General features: G+C 35.0%; 1 protein-coding gene across 2 annotated transcripts in view; it reads left to right on the top strand.

Annotated features, from left to right (window-relative positions):
- Nucleotides 1-1,001: 1,001 nt before the first annotated feature.
- Nucleotides 1,002-10,398, top strand: part of LOC149792391 (UPAR/Ly6 domain-containing protein qvr-like) — a 44,971-nt gene continuing 35,574 nt past the window's right edge. The window contains exons 1-2 of one of the 2 annotated variants that reach the window (XM_089970973.1): nt 1,002-1,068; nt 1,347-1,394. In XM_089970973.1, coding sequence (XP_089827099.1) covers nt 1,026-1,068; nt 1,347-1,394 — 91 coding nt within the window. In that variant the 5' untranslated portion in view covers nt 1,002-1,025. Of the gene's footprint in view, nt 1,069-1,093; nt 1,211-1,346; nt 1,395-10,398 lie in introns of those variants that run through there. The other variant, XM_089970972.1, reaches the window with a different exon arrangement.

Raw genomic sequence — 10,398 nt, 5'->3', positions numbered from 1 at the left:
AAGTAGTTGAATTTATCACTGATATCGAAGAAGCTCCCAGCGTTGAGGACCTCGACGGGGAAAAAAATAACCTAGTAGTGTATGATGATGTGATGCTGGACAAGCAAAAAAATCCTGCAAGAATATTTTCACGAGGTCGTCATAAAAACACTGATGTGATTTATGTTACTCAGCGTTATACACAAATTCCAAAAGTAATTAGAGACAACTGTAATCTTCTTGCGGTGTTTAATGGAGTTGATGTTCACACGCTGAGAAATATTCATCAAACCTGGTGTAGCGGCGATATGGATTTAAATAAATTTAAAAATTTCTTTAGTCGCGCTCAAAGAACCCCGCACGGATTTGTAACAATAAATTTACACGACCCGCGTACACGATACCGCGTCGGCCTTGATACACTATTTGCGACATAAAAATGTTTTTCCTTGGAAACTCATTTCGTAGAGCAGCAGAGGGGGCGCAAACTACACCTGATTTTTCGATGATACCTCACCGTGGAAATTATGTCGGATACGAGTCGGATTTATTGAAGTAACTCGCGTTATATCAGCGGAAATACAAAGCATTTTCAAGGACATTTTTTTTGTCCTGTATTCTGAATAGAAGGGTTTATTTCGTCGAAATAAGCCCTCTATCGAATAGTTTCCGTGGGGAGGGCTTATTGTGCAAAAAGCTTTTGGTCTGTTCGCCCCCTCTGCTGCTCACCGCGTGGAATGGTACTCAGTTTCCGATAATAGAATCTCCAGATGGAATGGTACACTGTCTCCGATAATGAAAGGTCTGATTAATGCGTACACAAATAAACACATTAAACGTATTCAACCCATTAATCGAGCAATCTAAAGTGTTTGTGACCTTAATGGTGAGTCTGATCTGTTCTGCTATAACACTGACACTATCTACTAACTGAATTCGTAATCAGATATCTATTAATGGTATTCAACGGACATACATATATTCCCTGTTTGCTGTTTTAAACAGATTCATCCTCATTTTGAAGAAAACGCATTTGCCGGTAGGCAATGAATCTCGATTTCGACGAACATTCTGTATTTACTTGTCAAGGTTGGTAATAGTGGCACGTCACACATGTACATTATGTGTCTTTGTTGGGCCCATAATTCTTCCAGATCAATTGAAGCTGTGTCTGGAAGACATGTTTCAAATAGGATTCTCAGTGGGATGTACAGACTGTATTGGATTGATAGTATGTAATCTACTTGTAATTGTTGTTGTTATATTGGCACAGTTGTTGGGAACTGGATATAATCGAATTTTAATTTTAGTCTTATAGAATTACATTAACGGCTTTCATTTTATAATTTTGTTTTCTTCTCTTTCAGTATTGTTCATGATTTCCATGGTCTCAGGTGGGGATGAAGATTGCATAGGTAACATGCTATGTCTGTTTAGTTGTTAATCTGTCTGTTTATTTGTCTACCTCTCTATTTTGTCTCGCGGTCTTTTTAACGGTCTTTTTATCTTATTGTCAGTATATATCTGCCTTGGATGGTATATCTCCTAGCGTTTGATACGTTCTTTTGAACGCTTTGAATGCTATCAGGTGACGGTTATTAACACAAATTCCTTCAGAGGGGCAATAATATGTATTGGCAAAACTAATATTGATCGGTTCATTTGACGTGTCTGTATATATATTAAGTACCAGTTCCAGATAAAAGTCATTTCCATTTTGCCTGCGAAGCTAGTCCCCATCAACACAGCTTCATAGTTCTTAAGAAGAAATACAACCATGTTCGCATGATTACAGTGTTGATTGTGAATGACATTTCCAATTAGCTAGATCATTTTTCCCAAGGAAATGAAATAGGCGAGACACCGCCTTATCTGATTTGTCTTTTTCTGTATATAAGAATTAATTTCGAGCATGGACTCTTATCGGTGCTGCACCTGCTGACATCAGCTTAAGAGATTACGAACGGAGATAAATGATTTTGTCTTGAAACGTTAGAGAGAATTCCTTTGAGGTATAAATTATTTGGCAGAATGAAACTACAACTGTCAAGCAATTAATACAATTTTAGACGGTTACTTTAACGGTTTCATCGTCGTCACCCTTTCCATCCATCCATCCATCTATCCATCCATCCATCCATCCATCCATCTATCCATCACTTTGTTAAGATAGGTATAACACACCTTAGCTTGTTAAGATAGGTATAACACACCTTAGCTTGTTAAGATAGGTATAACACACCTTAGCTTGTTAAGATAGGTATAACACACCTTAGCTTGTTAAGACAGGTATAACACAGCGTAGCTTGTTAAGATAGGTATAACACACGATAATTTGTGAAGACATATATACCATTGTTTAATTCGTTAAGACAGAAATTTCGCTCTACATTGTTTAGAAAGGTATAACTATTTCACATTTTGAAAAAAAAGAAATCGAACTTTTAATTGAGTTAACATCATGTCATATGAATCTGTAATCCATATTTTTTTTACAGTATCTAATTGAATGAATATCGTGTCATACGAAAATGTAACCCACATATATTCAATCTGATTAAAATCAGATCTCCACTGTCCTGCGTGAAGATCTGACAGCGCCCGCTTAAGGGTCATATTCTGGTGACCTATGTTATTACTGTAGTGGCTAATTTTATCAGCCAATCAGATGAAGCCTATGTCTTTTCGTTTGGGAAAGTGAGCAGTATAACTGAAGAGCATCACTGTGTGCCTGTCAATTTGATTCTCTTTCAAATTTCTGAAAGCTGCATTTCCACTGGCTAACTCAAAGGTCACCAGAGCATGACCCCAAAGACGTCGCTGTCAGATCGTCACCCATGGCAGTGGAGATCTTATTTTAATCATATTGACATTTATTCACCGTATCTAATTGAATTTAAGATAATGTCATACGAATATATAGCCCACATTTATTCACCGTATCTAATTGAATGTAACATCATGTCATACGAATATGTAGCCCATATCCTCATTCACAGATCTTTGTGTTCGTTACAGTAATCTTTGACATTTAATATATTCCTAAATGGCGACCTTCAGATAAAATAAACATTGATTATAAACTGTAATGTTTTAAGATAAAATAAATAATGGTTTTAGAAATATCATTCGCAATGAAATATAAACTGTACTCCGTCTGACTGAATACTGACATAAACTATAATCTCTTTGATTGAATACTGACATAAATGTTAATCCCTCTGACTGAATACTGACATAAATGTTAATCCCTCTGACTGAATACTGACATAAATGTTAATCCCTCTGACTGAATACTGACATCAATGATAATCCGATTGACTAAATACTGAAATTTCGTCAAAAGAATCAGTATGCACAGAAAGGAAGCATATATTTTTGAAATTATCATACTGATGTATTTTAATCACTTGGGTCTGTCCCCATTACACTTAGGACGATTTCTCTTTGTATAATTATTTATATACGGTATTACTTCAGCATGCTATTTTGTCACGCCTGCATAGGAAACATCCGTGTCGGACATAATAAGACATTATAGGTCTAACTGCAAGACACGTGTAATGCTGATTTCAGCAGTCTTCAATGAGATCATACTTACATTGTTCGCAGTGCAAATATTCATTCTTCCGAAATAATTTATTATTTAAATGGAGAGCAATGTAAAGACAAAAAAAACCCTCAGAAATACTTTTATTATCCAGTCTGGTAATTATATATATATATATATATATATATATATATATATATATATATATATATATATATATATATATATATACACACACACACACACACACACACACACACACCTGCTTCACTGTTCGGTCAACGTTTAGAATTTCCTATGAATATATACACCAGAGTTTGGTTGCCTAAAACACGTACTGGGGTATTGCGCACGGCATAATCTGATAGGATATTTTTGGCTAAATGTGAATAATACACAAACATCCCGGATCCAAGTTCGCAAATTTAATAAGACGGCGAACTTTGACCCTGGAACCTTTCGGGCACAAAGGAGAGCTATAAACAAAAAAATTAACACTTCTATCAGACACAGGTCCATGAATGGGTATTTGGTGGGTTGTTAACGTTTTTCAGTGATTGTTCGTGTTTATTTAAGAACAAAATCACTTATCTAGCGAATCGATCGCTTAGCAGTGACAGCTGCACAACGGTGACTAGAAAACTGCATTTCATACGTATATTATTACAGCAGTCTGCCTCGTATAATTTCGTGGCGCTTGATGAGTGTTAGGTACAGAAAATGATAGTGTTATATATCACGCTAGTTAGTACATGTACAATGCAAAGTACGCAAATATTCGACGTACTTACAGGCGTGCTTACAAACGTACTTACATGCATACTTACAGAAGTACTTACAAATGGATGCATTGAAGGTTTCCAAATTTAGACGGATTTGATGTAAATCCACCTCTGAGGTTTTATTTCGCTTGACAGAAAATACAGGAAAGGGGTGTGCGACGTTTGGAAGTTGTAGTGATATTTTATTCCTAATAGAATTTGTTCCTAAACCTTGTTGCTATGGTAAATGTTTATACAATGAAATTGATTACTGGTAAAGACGGTCAGTTACCGAACTTGTACGTACTGACCAAGCAATGCAGTATTAATGGCAACAACGGCTTGTTTAATTAGGGAGGACTAAACAAATCCGGTCCCGTTTATTAAGATGACTTACACACGTACACATTACTTCGGTCACATGTATATCTAACCTTTTCAAGACCTAGTCGCAAATATCGTTCAATACATAATCAGTTCTTGAAAACTTGTATTCCAATGCAGCGGTTCTAAATCAGTAATCAGTAATCAAACGGCAAAGATATTTTCGCAATTATAGCAACAGGCAAAAAGAAAGAAAAATAGGAATAGAAAAAATTATTATTCCACTGTCCCTGTCGTTTACTTGGTTATGTACTTTAGTTTGTGTACCTACGTCAGACACGAGAAGCTTGTTAATACGTCTGAACAAAAATCCTTCATTTTAGACGAAATATATATTTTTTTGTATTCGTATCACCATGCTGAAAACGGAACTATATTTTCAGGCCATTGCAGTATTTGCATTGTTTTTGTTAAACATCCATAATAACAATATAAAATCTCCCCGTTTGTTTTTGCTATGTGGACAAACAAATAGGGTTATGCAAATGAGTAGTAACTCTGAGTGACTCTCATAGTAACAGCCATAACTGTAATACTCATTATCAGTGATGTCCAACCTTTTTGACACCATGGGCCACTGAAAAATGTTTTTCTTGAAGCCGAGGGCCGCAGAGGGATGGACAGCACTGCTCAATATTATCCAAAACGTTCACAAATAAACCGTAACCTAATTTTCGTCATTTAGCAGACTCGCAAGATCTGATTCGCCATTAACTCCAGATTAGCTGCCTTTGAATACTGTTGTCGAACTATAATTGCTCGTATTTCACACACGATAATATACAAAATTAGGTCTTATGGATTCAGGGAGATCCCCGTAATTGTTACTTTCTATATTTAGGTAACATTTTAGGTTTCGATCGGTTTTCTACAGCAACACAAGTAGGTTATTTATTAAGACAGTTGGAGTAAAGTACTTTGCCCAAGGACGCGCCATAGTAGGTGACTGGGGCTGATACGAAACTAGGATTTGAACCGACACCATTTTGGTCGTTAGTTCTGCATGCTAACCATTGAAGTAACAGTGGGCCCCGAGTGGCCGAATTGTCTGAAGCGCTCACCGTTACGGATCACTGTCATCTCACCTCTGCGTGGGTTCGAGTCTCGGATTCGGCCAAATGTGGGTATGTGAGAAAAGCTTACCATTAGCTACTCGTGGGTCGGTGGTTCTTTCCGGAGTTTTCGTGGATTGCTCCTCCACCATTTATACTCGCCGCCATGTATAGCCTATTTTGTGCTGAAAAATGGCATTAAACCAAACAACAACAACATCAACTGAAGTAACGACAAATAGGGAAGACCTTAAGAGAACAAATACAAATTCTGCAATGCAATGTACATTTATGAAACTTAGGAATTAACCAATCAACCAGCAGAACTTTAGTAACTTAGAATCGAAGAAAACAAAACACCCAACAAACTTACCAACGAACCAGCCATATGCTTGCCAAAGAACCAGCAAAGGGAAAGAAAAAAATACCATAAACCAGAACCATTACTTTGGGATAGAAATCATGGAAAATAGATCATGGAAATCTTATCGGGTTTGAGTTCTACCCCAGTACTGTGTTTGCAAGCAGTTCCACATTCGCCAGTCTCGAAACGCTAAGATACACCAGAAGTGTAAATCAAATAGAACTAATGGCGCCGGTTTATGCATGTACGGTTCTATTCTTATTTTACGATCGTGAGACGCAAATTCAAAGGTCATTCGCGTTATGTCTAAGTAACATGTTACAACCTGTTGCCGCCTTTGATAATTTCCCTTTGTCCATTCAGTAGAAATAAGGCTAGAAGTAGGAAAGATAAGAATGTACTCTCAGATGATAAAATCGTCTATATATGAGTTTCCCGAATTGCGGTATCTTCGAAAAATTACAAATGAATTGTCGTCATTCGGACCCTCGCTTTATTTATAAATGTATTTCAAACAATATATCTACATAGCCGTTCTACATGCAATATATCTACATGACGGTGCAGCACGCAGCTTGACTACAAGACACTTTAATGGATTGTTCCTGAATGACATCATCAGCAGCCATGTTTGCGGTATGCTGGCCGATTTACCATTGAGTTTATATGGGGTTTGGAAGTTGAAATAAATTCATTGAATCTAAAGATACTGTTACATAACATACATACATAAATATCAGGCAAATCAGGCTTTCTGTTAGTATCTATATTTGTAATTTATAAGTTGTTTTTGCCTCAGTGTGCCTTGTTTAGAATTGTCAGTTATGGTGGTCGCATATAGGAGATTCTTTCAGGGTGCTCATAACGGTACTGCACGCAATATATCTTGATAACATTGCTCCATACAGCATATACATAACGCTTCTATACTATGTATATCTACGCAACAGTACCGCATTAAGCATATAAAAAAAACTTCTATACAGAATATATATATATATATATATATATATATATATATATATATATATATATATATGCATACACACACACACACACACACACACACACACATATATATATATATATATATATATATATATATATATATATATATATATATATATATATATATATATATATATAACACATGACCACATACAGCATATATAAAACGCTTCTATACAGAGTTTACTATTACGTGTTTAGGTTCTTACAAAACGTCACAAGAAAAAAGTGAATACAACAAGTTTTGTAAAATTTAAGAAATAATTTATTTCCCTAGAAAAACAATGTAAAGGTGAGAAAAGAACTACGGTTTTACGAATAAAATCCAAAACTAATCCAAGAATTAAAAAATAGAAGTCCTAGAAACAAAAAGTTCTAATAAAACTGAGTTCGAATCCTGATGAAATCCACAATGGAGGCAATGACGTATGCTGTGGTCAGCGTCGTACTGATGTGTCAACAGTTCTTTGTAGAATCAGAGAAAATAATATTACAGTGTGTGAAGTCTGTGTAAATTTCGATAGCTGTCCTTGTCCAAGAATTAATTTAGAGCATTAGAATTTCCAGGGAAAAGAAACTTGAAATCGAAATAAATTAAAGAAAACAAAATATTTAGCCCAAACCTGGTCACAACATAAAACACTTTTCAAGTGGTAGGACGCTAATCATTATTCTTTCTCAAAACATCAATAATGAATCTAGTTACAACGCAAAACATATGCCCGGATATGGGCCAATCCTCTGAAAAAAAACGTAATTGATACATTCCGCTCTATGAATCTTACTCTGAGAACGAACAAAAATAAAATAAAAAAGGTTTTTACTACTACCTTTACTGGTTCTGAATCAAGGTTTAGATATAGGTCAATATTAGATACAATGTCTCTTTATGTTGTTTACGACAAAATCAAAAATAAAAGAAACAATCAGAACTGATCAATATCATATCCAGTAAATAAAGTTACATTACAATAGCATATAATTGAATAAAAACATTAAAACTAACAAACAATTAAATTAAGTCAAATAAAAAATTAAATCAAATATACATAACACTTCCCCCATAAAGAAAAGGAAAGATTATATAATAAAGCTTTCTTTTTACCATATATTAATTATATTTTTTTTAAAAAAAAAAACATAAGAAGAAATCGTATGAATTATACAGACTATACATAAAATAATACATTTCTATACACGGGAAAGTGCATCTGCTGTTATATTATCTTTTCCCTTTATGTGCCTGATGTCAGTTCCTGTAGCAACAAACTTCATCTTAATAGTCCTTGATTTTTATTTTTCATCTTGCCGATGAAAGTAAGGGGGTTGTGACCACTAAAGACAATAATCAAAGAAGGAGCTGAACTGATGTAAACTTCAAAATGTTGCAATGCCAGGATCAAATGCAAACAGCCCTTCTCGAATGTGGAATAATTTCTTTGGTGCTTATTTAATTTCTTAGAAAAATGTCACACTGGATGATCAACACCATTTTCGTCTTCTTTAATCAATACTGCTCCAACCACAACATAACTTGCATGAACAGAGAGTTTAAATGATTCGCTGAAATTTGGAGCTGTAAGAACTGCCGCTCTTTTAAGTATGGTTTTTAACTTATCGGAAGACTCCTGACTTTTTCTGTCCAAACAAAACAACATTTTTTCTTGCTCAATAAATTGGTCATGGTTCAGCAATAATGGGAAAATCGGAAAACTTTCCGTTAGTATCCAGCCATTCCTAAAATCGTTTAAGTTACTTTTTACTAACAGGCACAGGGAATTCAGATACCCTCGACCTTAGCATCTATAGATTTAACTTGTCCATGTCCCATGATATGTTTTAGAAATATTACACTAGTACCACGTAAATCACGTGTCTATAAATTAATTGTCAAACGTACATCAGTGAATCTGTCAAAGAATTTCCAAATTGTCGCTAAATGTTCTTTCCAGATGTCGTTGTAGATAATGACATCATCGATGAGGCATCACAATTATCTAGACCAGCGGTAATCATGTTCATTAGACGTTGAAAAGTACTTGGCGAACCTTTTACCCCTAACATCATCACTTTATATTAATAAATTCCATCAGGAGTCACGAATGCCGAAATTTCCTTTGCTTTTTCCGTCAGTGGAATTTGCCAGAATCCTTTCAGAAGGTCAAATTTGGTGACATACTTGGCATTTCCGATGTTATCAATAGAGTTATCGATTCTTGGTAATGGAAATGAATCTCTTTTAGTCACACTATTCACTTTCCCCATATCAGTGCACATACGGAGAGTTTTATCTGGTTTCGGAACAAGTATACATGGTGAACTCCAGTCACTTTTACTTGGCTCAATGAAATCATTCTCCAGCAAATACTGAATTTCTTTTTTTCAAGTATTCATATTCGAGAGGCTTCATCCTGTACGAATATTGTTTCACAGGTTTGGAATTTACAATTTCAACGTTAGTGAATATTTTGTTCGTTCTTGTAGGAACATCTGGAAATAAGTGCTCATATTCAAATAATAACTGTTTAAGTTGATTTCTTTTTTGCTCTTGCAAATGTGAAAGTCTCTGGTCCAGATCTTTCATAAGTTCTGAATTCCTAAGATTTGTCACTCCAATGTCATTAGAATCCGATGATATTCCTTCACTTAAATCTTCACTGAGTGGGACAGATACAACTAAATTAATTGCATGTCTAACTTTTTAAGTCAGTTCTTTTCTTATTGTTGCAAACGTGAACGGTTCTGGTCCAGGTTATCCATAATTTCTGAATTTCGAAGATTTGTCACTCTATTATCAGTATAATCTGATGGTATTCATTCACTTAAATCTTCATTGAGTGGGACAGTTATAGCTAAATTAATTGCATGTTTAACCTGGCTATCTCTCTCAGTATACTGGTACTCCATTAAATTATTTAGATCCCAGGAGTACTATTATTATAATTTAATTCATTAATTTTCTTCTTAACCTTGTAAGGGCCGTAATACCTAATCTGAAGAAAATTCTGAAGAATGAGCAAGAGATACAGAACTCTTGTTACCAGACTCAAAAGTTCTTTCCATTGTAGCTCTGTCAAACCATAATTTCATTTTTGACTTGAATTGTTGGATGCCAGATTGAAGCATAGCTAGCTGGAAAATTCTAGACATACAATTGGACCCGTAACATGATTGGACCATTTTTTTGAAGGTCAACTTGAGTAAAAAAAATCTTTATTAAAGCTTTTAGTATGGTTTTATATTGAATATTCTTCAAAGGAATTGCCTCTGGAAACCTTGTTGACGCACACATGGCCAACA

This window comes from Sinohyriopsis cumingii, chromosome 9 (genome assembly GCF_028554795.1).
Source record: "Sinohyriopsis cumingii isolate HCF-2022 chromosome 9, ASM2855479v2, whole genome shotgun sequence".
NCBI lineage: Eukaryota > Metazoa > Mollusca > Bivalvia > Unionida > Unionidae > Sinohyriopsis > Sinohyriopsis cumingii.
Note: the sequence above shows the minus strand (reverse complement) of the source record. Positions and strands in the feature narration are given on the sequence as shown.